This window comes from Cygnus atratus, chromosome 1 (assembly GCF_013377495.2).
Source record: "Cygnus atratus isolate AKBS03 ecotype Queensland, Australia chromosome 1, CAtr_DNAZoo_HiC_assembly, whole genome shotgun sequence".
NCBI classification, from domain to species: domain Eukaryota; kingdom Metazoa; phylum Chordata; class Aves; order Anseriformes; family Anatidae; genus Cygnus; species Cygnus atratus.
In genome coordinates, this window is record NC_066362.1 from 142,687,853 (window position 1) to 142,705,656 (window position 17,804).

At 40.6% G+C, this 17,804-nt stretch overlaps 1 protein-coding gene across 2 annotated transcripts in view; it reads right to left on the reverse strand.

Moving 5' to 3' along the window:
• TGFBRAP1 (transforming growth factor beta receptor associated protein 1) overlaps positions 1 to 16,745 on the reverse strand; it is a 36,343-nt gene extending 19,598 nt beyond the window's left edge. The window contains exons 1-4 of one of the 2 annotated variants that reach the window (XM_035558121.2): positions 16,622 to 16,745; positions 13,786 to 14,487; positions 7,811 to 8,005; positions 6,656 to 6,810 (exon numbers count right to left, since the gene is read on the reverse strand). In XM_035558121.2, the coding sequence (XP_035414014.1) occupies positions 6,656 to 6,810; positions 7,811 to 8,005; positions 13,786 to 14,470 (1,035 nt within the window). In that variant the 5' untranslated portion in view covers positions 14,471 to 14,487; positions 16,622 to 16,745. Of the gene's footprint in view, positions 1 to 6,655; positions 6,811 to 7,810; positions 8,006 to 13,785; positions 14,488 to 15,488; positions 15,609 to 16,621 lie in introns of those variants that run through there. The other variant, XM_035558122.2, reaches the window with a different exon arrangement.
• Positions 16,746 to 17,804: the final 1,059 nt, after the last annotated feature.

Consider the following 17,804-nt stretch of genomic DNA (forward strand, 5'->3'; position numbering starts at 1 on the left):
ACCTTCTACTGTATGTACCTGAACATACACAGGATCTTGCTACCCAGACTGAGTTTCTTTTTACAGACGTTTAAACACAACACTATGCACTAGTACTTACTAAAAGCAAAGTCAATGAGTAGCAAATAAAAGGTTTTTTTATTCAAAAAATGTCTTCTCTAACATCAGTATGGCCTGCCTCAAGTTTTTGCTCATGGTATGTGCAAATGTGATGGCTGATGGTTATCTTTAAAGTTCTTGTAATTCAGCAGACAAAGAAGAGAAACTCAAGGGTCCCAGCTGACCATAAATATCCAACTTTCTCCTCTTCTGACCCCACTTCTCTAGCAACCTTGCTGGTGAGTTTCATATCCTCTTTCCCAGATGATTTTCTGCCTTTTTAAAAAAATACTTTTAAAGCAGTTCAATTTATAAAATATAGAAATCATACATAAAAACATTAGTAAGAAAAACAGAAGTAAAGCACAAGAACAGCAATGTGTTATGAAGTTTTATGGTTAAGATCACGACTCGACAGAAAAAAGTTTACAAAAAAATCACTTGAAAAAGAACTTGAGATGTACTTTACGTGTGAGGTTTTTTTCTCCCTTCAATCTGAATGGTTAGTTACCACTAGATTAAATGTGGCTCAAATATTTCCAATGGCAAAAAGAGAATTACTAGAAGCAAACTAAACTGTGTTTTGCAAAGAATCCACCATTTGTGACAACATTGGCATTTTGTGAACGCAGCCAGCTAGCCACATCCACTTGCCCTTCATTTTCTCCCCCACCTTTTCCATGAATAAATGTGCAGTTTTCTGATGTCTAACACAGTACCTGAATGCTGTTCTTAATTATAGGCTCCTATTTTCAATCAAAATAGCAATACTTTCATGAACAAATTCCAGGCAGGAATTGCTAAAGAGTGACAGGCCCCGAGCAGGGTAGACTGATAGTCCAATTGCTGATTTTTCACCTTGATTAAAGACTGTGGATTGACTAAGAGAAAAGCTTAAGTCCATTTAATCTGTGCATATTTCACTAATGGATAATCCTAAGGAAACACTTGATCACTAGTAAACCATTAAAACCTATTGATCTGTAAGGTTGTAGGAGTCTTCTTGTCTCTCCAGTGTCACAAAGAAAAGGGAAAATAAAGGGAAATGTTATCTGGTGCATTTTTTCAGACAAATCTAACAAAGAAAATAAAAAAAAAATCACATCTTTATATTAAGTAATGTTACTATGCTATATGTCCAACTGTACTAATTTAAAAGACAGTTAAATAAAGCTAAAAGGGAAATTAAATACAGCAATAAAGTAAAACTGCCTCATAATAATACATACACGAAATATATAAAATATTTTGCATTTCCAGCTATGGTATTACACCAACGAATCAAAATCTGTGAACTGATGAATGCCTGTCTGGTCACTGCTTAAGGATGCAGATTGAAATCCTTTACCGTCAACTACCTGTACCTTGTTCCACCAGGAAACTTCAAGATCTGGCCTCAGACTTGCTAGGGAGGGTTAAAATACAAACGCTTTTCATCTTACTAAAGAAATTAGAATCAAAAGGTGTTTTTTTTTTATTATTATTTTTTTAAAGTCTCTTTTCAATTTTTCCAATGGAGGGACCACTAATATTTACACTTTAAGAATTAGGATATCGGAATTAAGTTTGAATTGATCTAACACACTGAAGACACTGCCTTAATTGTATAGCTTAGTCTGTACAGCAATCTTTTCAAATAGAAGTTAAAACGAACTCATTGACAGTTTAAGTGCAGGCCTAAGAAATCAGCTTTAAATTTAAACTGATTAAGTGGTGCATTAACACTTAAATGAAAGTGAACATCTTCACTTGTCCCTTGAAGTTGTGCACCAAAGGGTTGTAAAATGTCTCCTGGCTGGCAGAGGCTTTCCTAACTTTTGAAAGATAAACTGGTAAGAATCCAGGTTGATTTTCAGCCAAGATTAGCATTTGACATCAAAATGTCTCATTGTAAAGATTATGGAAGCAACAGGTGGAAAATTCTACAGTCTTAGAGTTTTAAAAACAAGCTACATCTATATGCCAACTACAGTTAATTTTTGTTTATGATAGAAGAGCCATCTTCCAGAATGAGTTCTTCCAGGCTCATCTTTCATAATATTGTAATTAGCATCTTTTGAAAAGGTACTAAGCTATAATCCATCACATTGCTCAACACATTATTTATTCCCCTATCATTTTTGAAGGGCAACTATAGGACTTGAAGTGCTTTAGGCAAATTCTGTATTGTTGACTGAATTCACATTAGAAAAAACTAGTGAGAACAAAAGTCTAGCTACAGAAACATGAATTAAGATTTGTATTTGTACTATTCGTATTTGAAAAAGCACTGACAAACAGAAAGATGACTGCTGAACCTGCAATGGCTGTAGTGAAGCTCTAATTCTCCCAGCTGCTAGAAAAAGGTCTTTCTAGGATGATCAGAATTACCAACAAGATTGCAAAAAGATTTTTTGTAGAAAGTTACTTTAGCTTTCTGGTCAGGTTTGGGTACAGTTAAACAAGTTTTTTGAAACTAGTGAAAAATGAGAGGCAAAAAGAGAGATACCTATGCAAGATGTGTGTCAATCTAACCAAGGTCTTCACTACCATCAACCATGATTTCTGCAAACTTCAGCTGTCCTGAAAAATTAATAAGTAGCATTCAGTCATTTCATGGTAGCATGGTAGAAAGGCCTCTGTACTCTTCTGACATGATATCCAGCAATGCCATCTCCTTGCACCACTTTGCTTAGCAGTTTCTACTTCACAATAATTCTTGATGTTCAAAGACAAAGAAACTTTCATGTAATATAGCAGAGAAATTTGCTGTCTGCAGGGGCTATAGATTAAATAACAGGTTAGAGCTACCAATGCTTGACCTCCTTCTTTCCAGTAACACTGGTTGCACAAACAATTCTGCGAATGCAGTACTTTACTGTTTCCAACCCACTGTCATTCTGCACTACTGGAATATATGCATATTTATGCTGATACAAATAGAGACAGAGTGCACCTGTGTGCCTGCAACAACAATGCAGGACTCAACTGCAGGAAAAAAAACCCATGCCCTCAAGAACTCTCTTGACTGAGTTAGTTACATGTAGACAGCAAAAGCCATCCCAAACTGGGGAAAATAAAGCAGCTTGTGGAAAACAGGTTTTCCTTGTACAAAATACTACCTGTATCAAGAAGTTACAATCGCTCTTTTGTAAGGATAAATTATAGCTCCTGGATCAAGTGTCTTAACTGAATACCTCGATCCTCCTACCCCTGCTAGTACAAAATGGCAAAATAAATCCTAGAATTTGTCAGCTACTCAAGAATCAGTAAAGCTTGCAAAGTAGACACCTGAAGATATCTATGAGACATAAGTTGGAAAGGAGCAACTATGCGATCAGTTAAAGTACGACAACGAAATTATGCAAAAGATGCATGCAAGGCATGTAATTTGGTTGTACTCCATCAGATTTATATTACGTGAGACTACAGTAAAGGGAAGACTGATGTGCTTGTAGCAAATCTGTAATGACAGCATTAATTATCAGAGGCACGTTAGAAAGCACGCTCAACATGTTACATTTCCAACTACCGATGTGCTCTGAAAATTTGGACTACCTTGTCAACAGCTAAACCAAATTCAATCATTTTAATATGAGCCAATGGGAGACTATCAATTTAAGCTGGTTAACATCAGTCTGTGGGTACAACTCAGAACTACAACAGGTTGTTTTGCATACAAGCAAATAGCTTTCTGTTTTTCATTAACCCAAAGTAACTGAACACCCTTGAAAGCACAAAGTAAGAGAAAACTTATTCTTGGAAACAGTAATTTCAGGAAGTAAGACATTCAGTGCACATAATGTACATGTAAGCAGAAAGTGACTTATCCTAAAGACAGGAAAATCCTAAAAGCAAGAAAAATTCCGAGGAATGAGGTTCCATATGAATTTCAGATAATGAATTGCAGGTAAATCTGTGGGGTAAAAAAAACAACCAACAACAAAAAAAACCAGACATCTTCCATGCTAATAATCATAAACTGGAAATAAATAATTAGAAAATTAATGCCTATGCATGATGACCTTTAATCACATATTCTGTTCTCACAGAAGAATTCTGGTTTGATTCTTTAGGTTGCAAAGGAAAACTTGGACATAAAGATGCAACACAAAACTGAATTCTGAATTTGCTGAAATGTTTCTCAATACTTCTGTACTTTTTAAGTACTAAGGTAAAACTATCTGGAAATAAAAGGAGGTAAATGCTTTTCTGGCCAAGTGTTTTTTTTTTTTTTTTTTTTTTTTTTAAACTTGCAGAGCAGCCTCCCAGCCACTCATTCTACAGAGGAATTAGGGATCGAAATGAAAATCCCTAACATTTTCATTTAATTTAATGACTTCTTTCTTCCAAAGGCACTGAACAAAATTTAAATGTTGAAATATGAACAAAATTACAAACTTCTTAAAATTAAGATATACATATCCTGCCAGACTAATTCATTTTGGAATTACTTCAGCTGGAAGTAATGCAACAGATGCCATTTTGAGGGCCATGAAATACTCTAAAGTAGCTGAAAATAGAAAAAGATTCATTTTAGCTCTGCACGTAGGTTTCCTGCAAACTACAGATAGTTTCAAAAAAGAAAGAAACCATCAAAGATTCATTCACCTGCTTGGTGAATTTTTCTCATGTTCTAAAACACTACTCAGGAATAAAATGATTATTCCTTTATATTAGAGAGATTTAATGCTACTTTATCCAAGTTTCAGTCTCTAAATCACAGATATGAACAAATCCAGCAGCATATGTATTACGATATAAACACAAGGTAGAAGGAAAGGAGTACAAATCTCAGTAACCAAAGATCTACTAAGATCACTCCCATTTTTGAAAAGGGTAGAAAGGAGGACCCAGGTAACTACAGACTGGTGAGCCTCACCTCTGTACCTGGAAAGATCATGGAACAGAGCCTCCTGGAAGCAATGTTAAGGCATATGCAAGACCAGGCGGTGATCCAAGGCAGCCAGTATGACTTCACCAAGAGCAAACCACGCCTGACCCATCTGGTGGCCTTCTGTGATGGAGTGACTGCATCAGTTGACAAGGGAAGGTTGACCCATGTCATCTACCTAGACTTCTGTAGGGCCTTTGACATGGCCCCACATGACATCCTGATCTCCAAATTGGAGATAGATAGATTTGAAGAGTGGACCATTCCACCAATAAGGAATTGGCTTGTAGATGACACCAAGCTGAGTGATGCAGTCGATACAAGAGAAGGGATGCCATCCAAAGGGACTGGACAAGCTAGAAAAATGGGCCCATGGGAACCTAATGAGGATTCAAGTCCAAGTGCAAGGTGATGCACTTGAGTTGGGACAATCCTGGACATGATTAAAGACTGGGAGAAGAACTTGTTGAGAGCTGCCCTGCAGAGAGACTTGGGAGTTCTGGTGGGCAAAAGGTTTGACATTAGCCAGCAGTGCAGGCTTGCAGCCCAGAAGGCCAACTGCATCCTGGGTTGCATCAACAGGGGAGTGGCCAGCAGGTCGAGGGAGGTGATTGTCCTCCTCTACTCTGCCCTTGTGAGACCCCACCTGGAGTGCTGCATCCAAGTCTGAGGTCCTGAGCACAAGAAAGATATAGACCTGTTAGCGAGGGTCCAAAGGAGGGCCATGAAGATGATCAAGGGGCTGGAGCACCTCTCCCATGAAGAAAGGAGAGCTGGGGATGTTCGGCCTGAAGACAAGAAGGCCCTGCAGAAGCCACAGTGCAGCTATTCAATACTTAAAGGGGGCTTATAAAAAAAGATGGAGAGCAACTCTTTGCTCAGGTAGATAATGATAGGACAGAGGGAATGGTTTTAAACTTAAAAAGAGGGGAGATTTAAATTAGAGGTTAGGATGAAATTCTTCACTCAGAGGGTGGTGAGGCACCGGCACAGGTTGTCCAGAGAAGCTGTGGATGCTCCATCCCTGGAGGTGTTCAAGGCCAGGTTGGAGGGGGCCCTGAGCAGCCTGGTCTAGTGGGTGGCATCCTTGTCCACGTGGGGAGCAGGAGGGCACTGGAACTAGATACCTTTAAAGGTCCCTTCCAACCCAAACCATTCTACGATAAGATACTTTTTTGCTGCACATAAAAGTTAACTATTCAGTTACACACCAGTACAAGCTTGGAACTAGGATGTACTTGGCTTAGATTTCCCATCACTTAACTTCAAAGTTGTAATACTGTGGAGTTTAAGACACAGTGAGAATTCCCAATAAAAAGTCAAACTTAAAAATTCTGACTGTATACTTTTTTTTTTTAAAAACAGCAATAGCAACTAACAACTGAACCTAGAATAAGCACCGCAGTGTTTTTTCTATCACTAGTTTTTTGGTTTTGTTTAGTTATACACAAGAGGAAAAAAATACCAAGAACAGAAGAGCAGCATTCAACCCTGAAAATGTCATAGCCATTACAAACAAACAAATTCAGTACCACATCTATTTCCTCAGGCCAAAACCATAAGAGGTATTAGTTAGAATTCTTTTCAAAGTAAATCCCTCTCCCACCTTCTACAGTCATTTGACCATCAGCATACACAGCCCCCACCGTAGGTATATATTTTCATGAAAAGTAAAGGACAGACCTGAAATTTCTCTTTTGGAATATTTCTTCGAGCTCCTTTTGCTAGAACAAGGGCTTCTTCCACTCTGTGACTAGCTAGAAGATCCTGAATCTGTTTCTCCAGAGGCAGCGGCACCAAGATATACACACACTTACTGGTAGCAACAATCACCTTTCCTGGACAGAGCAAACAGACATATTCAGTTTACATCCTCTGCAGGAAAAAAAAACTTTTCAGAAATAAGCTTTAATATTTACTATTTAAGATACAAGGCTAAAGTTTTAAAACTTTTCTTTGTTGTTACCATATTCATCAGGTAGTACAGTTTACCTGTAAATTACCCCCATACAAAGATAATGATAATTTTATTTATTTACAGCAAATTTTGTTCCACTCTAAGTAAATGAAACAGCTCATCATAAGAGATGATAGCCAAAGTTGCACAGGTCACCACTGTAAAACTATTGCCCAGATTCAAGACAACAGACTTGTAGCTGGCAGTTTATTTCCTCAGGCTTACAGTAGGAAATTGTAAGCTGTACTTCAAAGGTAACTAGTAACACACAGTTCACAGTACTAGAGTTTGTAACTCCACTAGAAAAAAGAAAAAGATAAGTGATGCAATGTATTCCACACTTAAATAGTCTTTAACTGAAAAAAAAAAATCATAATTTTTGTATTTCTGTTTAAAAATTCTTTATAAAATACTTACTTCTGAACCTCTAACAGATATTTCAGATAGTAGTCCAAAAGAACAATTGTAAGATGTTAAAACTGCCAGGAAAAGCAGCAGACTGATATTTGTAGCTCACAATTACAGACTCATAACATCAAGCCAACACTGTTCCTTCACGCAACATAAAGCTAATAGTGTAATACAGTAAAGAAAACAAATTGTAAGAAAAAGCTCTAGGCCCACACACTCCTATCTGACAAAGGACTTGACAATTGGAGCACATTCAACAAGCATACATTTTGCTAGAAGTGTTGAAATTTGGACGACAATTTTCCTACCATAGGCTGCAGGGATCTAATCAAAAGTATTTGCAAGGGAAAAGTTACAACCGTTAACATGCTTGCTAGATATTTTGTTTAAAAAGAACAAATGGAAGTGACTGTGCCCACACTGGTGACTGTTCCAGAGTTACTGATACAAAAAAGCATCCTTCTGAATACCTTCAAAGTCCTGTAGAATGTGTCCTTCTTTAAAAGGTAAGGTTTGCTTTTGCTGCTGGTCAAGCATGCTGTGCACTGTAATGAACTCCTCATCTAGAGCAACAACGTAGGGAAAGCACAAAGCTGCTCCAATCACGTTCTCGGACCAGTGCACGGGGGCACGCTGTGAAATGCCATCTACAGTTGCAAACATTCCTACAAAAAAGAAAAAAAGCTTGAGGGTTACACTAATCAAAGACTATTCCATCCCCTTCCCAGTATGGATACCAGGGTATAGAAATAACAGGCCCAAAAGAACAGATGCAGTATCAGATAACACAATGACGGTGCATCATAGCTCCCTGGATCTTACACACCTGTTGGTTTGTTCTGTTCAAAGTTTTTCTTTATCCTTCACCCACAGAAGCAAACACCATGAGAAATGAAAAGAGAGGAATACTGAAAAGGCCTAACAAGAACTATTCGAGTTATTTAAAAAAAGCCCTAAGATTAAAGAATTATGCCATGTTCAAAATCGTTCAAAACCACAAATATTTAGTGAGATCCAATATTCAAACAATACAAACAATATTGTCTTAAGAGCTGCAGGCCTGCACTGCCTGACCTATCCTGCAATATAGGCATATTTATTCTTTGCCATATCATATGTCTGAAGAGGATTTTATTATATAGACAATTATTTACTGCATCACTTTTGCCACTGCAAAATTTTCAGAGGATGAGAGTCGAGCTCCTTCGGAAGAGTCACTTCCTGTAAGGTGTAATCAATCATTTGAAAAAAATTCTGAGGTTATGTATAAAACATTTTCACAAAAGCCAAGCACAGATTAGACTTAAATATCATAGAATCACAGAATCATTAAGGTTGGAAAAGCCCTCCAGGATCACCTGGTCCAACCGTCCCCCTACCAATGTCACCCACTGAACCACGTCCCTAAGCACCACGTCCACCCTCTCCTTGAACACCCCCAGGGACGGTGACTCCACCACCTCCCTGGGCAACCCGTCCCAGTGCCTGACTGCATTTTTTGAGAAGAAATGGCTCCTCATTTCCAACCTGAACCTCCCCTGGTACAACTTGAGGCCATTCCCTCTAGTCCTATCGCTAGCTATCTGCGAGGCTGACCCCCAGCTCCCCACAAGTTCCAACAATGCCTTCAATGCAACAAGATTAAATCCAATATCTTCAGTTAATTTGTGTTTTTCTTGGCCGCTGTCTTCCTGTCTATTCTCTTCTAGCAAGTTTGACTTGCTTTTGAACAATATGTCTTTCTACTTCTTGTGTCTGAATTTTCAAACATTGTTCAACAATTCTGACAGCGAGCCATCCTGAAGCACGACGTAAATTTCAGTTTTAAACATGAACAAATACCACCTAAAATCAGTACTTTTTACACTAAAAGATGTGACTATGGAAATTGTTCTACAGCAGGAATGAGCCACTTGACAGCTGGTAGAATGAGCCTGAGCTCTAAAGAACAGAGATTAAAAGATTATGTTATTCAATTTACAAAAGCTCTTCCAAACAGTGGATAATGAGGTAAGGGTAGCTGGGTAGGAGGGTCATATTGAAGGGGAATGAAAAAAAAAAGACGACGTGGTTGTAGATGGTTACAGCACTCTGGTATAAAATTAAGATTCTGGATCCTTCAGAACAGCTTTGAAATGACCAGACCCTTCCTTTGAGTAGGGGTGCTAGACAAAGACATCATTTCACACCTATTAGCAAATAATGTTATTTACTTCTACACTATAATGATTCAGCTTTTTTATCAGAGCACCTTGCAGGAAATACCATAATATGCAATCTGAATTTACTCTATAGATCTTAATAACCTTGTGGATCAGAAGTGAAATATTACACAAGGCTGACTGTACTACCCATTTTTAATGCCTTCCAGTTACTGCAACTCTCACCTAAGGATAACAATAAACACTACAACTATAAAATGGCTGTGGTGTCTGGCTAAGTACAGGAATATAATTGATGAAAGATGAAGTCACTGATCAATTTCATATTAAAAATGCACATGCTATCCAAAGGTTACAAGAGCTACCCAAAAATGCAACGACACTGTTTTAGCAGTGCGAGATCTAAAAGTTTGTAGAATGACAGAATCGAAGAAAAACTTAAGTTCTTCTGGAGGACATCCAGTCCAACCCTCCAGGCTCAAAGCAGGATCAGGTTACTAAATTAGAGCAGGTTACTCAGGGCTTTGTACAATAGACTCCGTAGGGTTTTTGTTTGTTCGTTTTTCAAACGAAAAAGTTTTAGCAAAAACATCTGGAAAAAGTGAAATAAGGAAAGCAGCATTAGTCTTGTTTAAAAAATTAATATGAGAACTTTTGGTTATCAAAGTTGACAGTATGAGGAATACTACAAGTGGTTGCAAACAGGAAGGGGATGTGTTTGTTACCATTGACCACCCTGCTTCATGCGGTATCATCAACTGTGAGAAGACCCCCCCATAACCTATTATCAATCGTTCTGCTTAGCACACGTGCCTGCTGTAAGTTACAAGGCTCAGTTGCCCGTTTGTAGGCTACTCAGGCACTACACAACTGCTCAAACCACACACCGCTGAGAAGAGTTTATGCTGGAAAAGCAAAAGGAATAAACTAAAGTTAAGTACTTAAAATTTGTGTTTTGCCTATTAAAGCCATGGAACTTGGAAGGGGTCTCTGGAGATCGCCCAGTTTAATCTCCCAGCTAAAGCAGGTTCAACTAGGTTGTTCAAGACCTCATCCAGACAGATTTAAGTACCTTTGAGAACAGACTCCACATCCTCTTCTAGTTCCACAGTGTGACCACAATCAAAATGAGGATGATTTTCTTATGTTTCCATGGAATTTCCTGTATTTTAATCTGTACCCGTTGTCTCGGGTAACCCGTTAGCACTCCCCTCATGACACTGACCACCACCCTTCAAGCACTCATGGGTGCATCCCATCAGGTCCTGTGGATTTGTCTGCCCATTTTCTTTACTGTTCCATAACTTAGTCCTTCTGTACTACGGTCTTCGTTGCTCCAGATTTTCCCACTGGATCCAGGAGCTGAGGATTCCTGAAACACAGTCAGGCTCACGGATCTGCAGGGTCCTGGAAAAAGGATTCACTTTCCTTTTTGTCTTCTCCGATGCTGTGTTGTCTGTGGATCATATCCTACATCTTCTTTACATGGCAATGCAAATTCCCAACCAAGCACGCATCACCTGAATGCAAGGACAGTATTTCCAGCTGCCCCAGTCTCAGCTCTCTGCAGCCTCAGACCTGGGGAGCTGCATCCTCCCCTTGGGAGCTCAGAGCATCAAGACCAGTGATGTTCCACGGGTAGTTGCTCCAGTTAGTGCTAGGAATGCACATCCTGCACCAGTATACAAGAACGGTTTGTTGAAACTTATCAAATAAATGAAGCTACAGGAAATCTGATTAGAAACATTGAACAAAAGCTTCAGGAAATGAAAAACTGAATTTTGGTAAGCATAGTTTCATACCTATCAGAATTCAATTCTGATTCATACCTATGAGAATTCAATTTTGATTCACACATATCAGAATTGAATTCTGATTTTCAAGTCTGAATGAACTAATTACTGGTCTGAATGAAGACACACCAAAAATTAAGTTCCCACTCCCTTTGAAAGAAAGAACTATACGCTAACTGCAAGTAGAATCAAAGTCCTGGATGGCTAAATCTATGGATTAACTATGAACAGCTGTGATTTCTTTACCTTTGTTTCAAAGGAAATATGCTAGATGCCCAAGAAACTCAAAGATGCTTTACTTATGATTACCATTTCAAGCAGTTGCTTGCCACCATTCTTAATTCCAGTCTTTAATCAAAAGGAAATTAATCTAGTAGATACACGTCACTTCAAACACTATAAAGCCAAATATATTAACGTAGAATACTTCCACCTCAGTAACAAGAGGCTGAATTTAATCTAGATGCTCTACCAAATGCCAAATGAATGCGTATTAATTGATAAGATGTAGAAAAGAGAACCAAAATTAGAATTTAAGATTTACATCAAGCCTTTTCAAGTCCATTCACTTAACAGAAAGAGCCCGCCACAAATGCCAAGATGCCAATGATGTTTTATAAAGGTGCTCACATACCTTCTCAACTGCAAAGAGACTATTGCTAAAGACACCAAGAATTTTACTGAGGAAAAACAGCAAGGTGGATGATAGTAAACAAATCTACGGTGAGGATGGAATGGAAAACAGATGACTAAAAAAAATATCACAAACTGAATTTGGCAAGGAAGTGCTATACGATCAGCAGCAAGCACTCTTAGGAAGGTGTCTACGACAGCACAAGTTAGGCTTTGCCTGCATTACATGAAAAGAGAAAGTTTACAGCACGTCTAGAACTACAGAGGTGTAGATTTGTGTAGAAGAGGTGTAGAAGAGTGCTTAAGGTATCACGTACCTAGTATTTTAACCTCAGGACAATCTACTCACACAAACACGTTGGATTTTATAAATAAAGGTCTTTACCATGTAACTCTCTTCCAGGACAACAGATAAAAACAAAAGTGTAACTAAATATAATTCTGCTTTCTATTTTGTGAGAATGTATCTAATCTTCTAAAAAATGAAAACAAAGCAATTGAACAGAATCTGATTTCATTCCTAAAGAAAATATAGATTAAAGAATCGTGTCTCCCTAGAAATGCACCAAAACCTAGACATTCACCAAAAAGGAATACCTTCAGACAATCCATTCATTAATTTTAACTTTCACAGCACTACTAAACTGGTTAACGTCCACAAATTCACGTCCACATTCAAAACAACAAACAGTTCTAATATAAAGCATGTAACCAAGATGATTTAGAAAAGTCTTCAGTCTAAAAAAACAAGTTCATCTTGGAACATCTTTAATTTGCATAAGCTGATATTCTAATGCATCCCTACTACTTTCAGGGAAAAACTCTGAGTTGATGTATATCTGGTCACAAGGTGAAAATGATATAAGCACCTGATCACATCCTTGATTTCCTTTAGAATTTATCAAAAAAACCATGCAGATCCCCGAATTACAGACCTAAGTATTTGAGATCTCTTTGCATCAAGTTACTCCTAATGTGTTATGAAAGACAAATAAACTGCACCTCTTAAATGTAGGATCATACAGCAAACAGCATGAAAGCATTCTGCATTTGGTCACATCCGGGATATCGCAGCTTTCCCAAAAAAAGCTCAAGATTACTGAACTTACAGCGTGTTGTTGATTTAGACAGATTGCAGCAGCATTAGTCCTTACAAACATCCATTAGATGAGAGTATTCTCTCTCATGATCTAACTTCATTTTTGCAATACTTAATCATTTTCTGTAATGCAGAGCTGAAAAACTACTAAAAAAAAATAAGCAAATGAGAGTATCAACACTGTCTATGGTCACAAGGTCTACAGTTAAGAGAGAGCTTACTTCTGTAGGAGTTGGGATGCAGCTTAGTTCCGTAACGTTTCTTATTAGTGCTGCATAAAACATACCTATTTGTGAGCCTGCTACAGCCTCTGAAAGGGAGTTTGTACAAACTCTGAGTAACAGCTAAGGAAAAAATAGCTTGCCTACATTAAGTTAAAAAGAAGTCATAGCAACATGGGGCTCTTCAAACTCACTGCAGCTAGTCACTGCAGACAGGCTATCAGCCTTTGAAACTTCACTTGGTACCAACCAAGTTTTATTCGCTCTGGCCTGCAGGACACTACTTACCTTGTTATCTGTCTATACAGACATAAAGCTTTCTACAGGCAGGATTAAAATACAAATAACCTGATTTGTGTGCATTAAGAAGGCAGGAGAGCAGTAACATTTAGTATTAATAATATATCATCTATCTTTGTATCACAACATTCCAACACAGATCTGTGAAGAAAAATATCGTGATTCTGTAAAATACTAACAGTTACTTAAGTTTTCCTTCTCAAGTCCAAAAAAAGAGAAGAATAACCTTAGTCTCACCTAGCCCTCCAGGACCAGCCAACAGAAACTCTTGCCTGCCAATCCTCTTCACAATCGGCCGTTTCTCATCGCTACTGAAAGGAAACAGATCCTGGGAGACGCCAGTATTGTAATTCAAAATGATATACTGTGTAGTAAGTGCAAGACACAAGTAATAGCCATCTACAGCCACGGCACAGGGTTGCTCTGGAGTAAACACTTCCTTCACGATCTGGACTCTGTCTTCAAACACCATGAACATCTGAATGGTCCGTCGCTTGACCGAGATAATGCAGACTTCGACGCAGAAAGGGTCCCCACTCACAGGGTTTTCATTTAAAGTGAACGTCACAGCTCCTTTGATTCTAGCACCAGTGGGGACAGGTTCCAAGTTCATCATATTAACTAGTGTTATCGTGTTGTCACAGAGCACAAGAAGCCTGGTGAGTGCAGATGCCGCTTTCAACTCATTCACTGGCTTCTTGAAGCCCAGGTATTTATGCAGTTGCTTGGTGGCAGCAAAAGATATTTTTCCAGCTGTCGATAGCTTTTCATCCAGCAGAAAGTGATAGATAAAGCAGTCGTTGGTTCCAATATAGAGGTTCTTTCCACAACACTCGATGCATTCGATGTTGATGTGATTTTTGTCTCCCATTAACACCTCCCGCTCGACAGCAGAAACGAGCTTGAAAGCTTTAACACTCATTGTGTCTTCCGGGTGATCTGAGTAAAGAAGAAAAAAGTTATCGAATCACCACCATCAAATATTAGAGGTAGCCATTTAACATTAAGCAGTATAAAAACTTCACAGTTGCTTTTTCTTTCAATGGGCTATATTCTTGTTTCCAACCAGATTACACGAACCAGAATGAGCGCGTTAGGAGCCACAGAACTGACTCAAACTGACTTTTCGCTTGAAGTCTGTTCTGAAGTAGATGCACAGCAGCACCCAGATATTTTGAAAGTAATGCTTCTTCCGCATAGAACAAGCCCATTGCTGGCTCTCTGATACTTCGGCACTGCATGCAGTTCTTCCTAGCGGATTACAAACATCTTCTCTACATGAGAAGATACAGGCTCTCAGACTTCTAGAGTAGCTACAAGGCTTTGAGTGCTACAAGTTAACATCCCATGTTGCTTTACATTCTATTTGACAAAATTTACTCCTATTAGTACCTCTTCTAGTGAAATAGCATAGGCAGATTCCATTTAACACGTTTTCCATTCCTTACTTTCCAACAGTAAGAAGTGAAATTAACTTTCAAGCCACTGGAAAATAATTCATGAAAACCACCGTAAGTGATTTTTTTGGGGTAATATCATCAAGCATCAGCTTTAGAGATGCGTGAGTAGCAATGAATACTAGACCATGTACTGGCAAGTATTAGGCACGGTCAAACAGCTGACTTGGAAGTATGACCCCTACAGCGCTCATTAAGCTCAAGAAACACTGAAATTAGAGGAGTTTCTGTTCACTACTATCACAACCATTCTGAAAAGATTGTTTTTAAGTGCTAAGCAGCACTTATAATATTCACATTCTGCAAACTACACCTTCCCTTTTACAATCAAGCACTGCCAAGGCACGGATCCAATTCACAAAGCGATTATCAGTGTTCAGAAACCGGCCGATGTAATTTTGCTGTACTCCAGACTTGTCTTTTATATGGAACAGGCAGACACCTGTGCTGAGTGCTCTGAAGAATAGATGAAGAGCTGCTGACCTAAATTAGTCACCCTTCACTCTGTCATGACTGCTCCATAACAACCACTTATCCATTCAAGACATTCAGTGTTGGCTTTGAGAAACAACACACGCAATTCTCCTACACTGTGGAGATATAAAACGTCAAATGAGAATTCTGTGGACCAAAATGCTCCTGTAATCACCCTGAAATTAAACACAAATAATAAAAATGAATTCTGTTTCAAACCACTACATCTAAAAGCAAAGTTTTGCTTTTATAAGGTAACATTGAAAACAAAAATTAATAACCAAAGGTAAACTACAATTCAGGAGTTACCAGTAATTGAAATTAGGCCAAAGTAAGAATATATCCAGAAATGAATTACATTACAATGTAATGTAATCAACAGCGATCTTTTAAGCCAAGCATTTCCTAGTTTTTCCAGAAGTCAAAAAGGATTTTGGATTTGGATTACCTGACTGTTTCAAACTGCAGCCTCACCTGGGGTTTAAGCTTGTCTTCTGACCTTCAACTAAGAAAACAGGAAAACACCAGAGAAATACCCTAAGGTAAGATGATAACGAAGGTCTTTGAGCAACAGAGCCACGCTGTCCTCCAAAACACAAGACATCAAGCCGAAGAGGGCAGCCCAAAGGTTGACTACCGAAATAGTTTTTGGTCGTTTGCTTTTCGGAGAGCGTGTGCAGCACGAAGTGCCTGCCGGGCTATGTCCTGGAGAGGACGGGCGGCTTTCCTGCCTGGGAGTTTAAGTCTGCGTGGGGCAGGGTAGGCACATCCTCTCCTAACGCCTGCCGTCAGGAGAACCACGCAGCCCTGCTCTTGGCCAAGCAGCCTTCAGAAGCTTACGGAATAAGAGTAAATGAAGAAGGCACAGAATCATTTAGTACCTAATTTGAGAGTTTTAAGGTAACGAAGGACAAACCCGACTCCCCAGACACGAAGCCCGAACGCACCGGCGGTCTGACGGCCCCACCCAGCCCGGCAGCCGATAAACCAACCCCCCCCAGCTCACCACACGGCGAGAAAAGCGCTCCCAGGACCCCCGGGGCCAGCCGGCCCCGCCGCTGGTGGCGCAGACCCCCGGTCCGCCGGGTGTTACTCCCCCACCCGCAGCCACACCGGGCCCCGGGCGGCTCCCCCCCCCCCACCTGCGAGCGCCGGGCGCCGCCGCTCCGGGAACCGCGGCCGGGCCGGGCCGGGCCTCGCTGGGGCTCCGCCGCCGCCGGCCGCGGGGAGGGGAGGGGCGGGCGCGGAGCTTCCGGTACCGCGCCCCGCCCCGCCCGGCCCCGGCGCCTTCCCGTCACGTGGGGCGCGCGGGCGGGCCCCGCCCATCGGGGTGGGGTGCGTCACGTGAGGGGGCGGGGGGGCGGCCGTCGGGCGCTGACGGGGCGGGGGGGGTGGGGTTGCTGGCGGGTGCTGTGCTGGCGTACACGGCTGAACTGAACAGAGACATCCCGGCGGCGGGCTGTGGGTGGTTGGCAGGGGGGGAAGGGGAGGACGCGGGGAAATGGGTGGCGTGAGCTATAAGGAAATAGCCGAGGGGGGCGCGGTGTGGGGTGATGAGGCGCTGGCACAGGCTGCCCAGAGAAGCTGTGGATGCCCCATCCCTGGAGGTGCTCAAGGCCGGGCTGGATGGGGCTTTGGGCAGCCTGGGCTGGTGGGAGGTGCCCCTGCCCATGGCAGGGGGTCGGAACTGGGTGGGCTTTAAGGTCCCTTCCAACCCAAACCTTTCTGTGGTTCTATGAACGTAAATAAACATTACACTGCTGGCTTGTACAGTTAAATGATCTTTAATATTCCAAATTTGAATTCATAGTAATAGATCTATCTTAAGAGCTCTGCGTATCTACAGTATATATGCGCTAAGTAGTTATATGTATGGCTTGTTCTCCGTGCAGGTGTGTTTGTGTCACATAGCTTGTTGTCTCTTAGTTCTGTAAAACGCATTAAATACTTGAAATCACATTTTACGTCACAAGGGCAACAGGGTTAACTGACATCGTTATTTGCAATTCCCTGTCCTGTTTCTAAATGGACAGGCAGTTTGCTAACTCAAAGCAGCAGGCACTTATTTCACTTTCTCCTTCTGTATACTGAGAAAGTTATAATAAAATGGGTTTCCTCTCCTTACTGACCAGCACCATGATCGCAGTGATCCTTCCCTTCCCTTCCCTTCCCTTCCCTTCCCTTCCCTTCCCTTCCCTTCCCTTCCCTTCCCTTCCCTTCCCTTCCCTTCCTTTCCCTTCCCTTCCCTTCCCCGTCCCCCCCCCGCCCAGACTCCCCGCTCTGACGTCAGTTCCGCCTCCAGGCCCCGCCCCCTCGCCCGGCGGC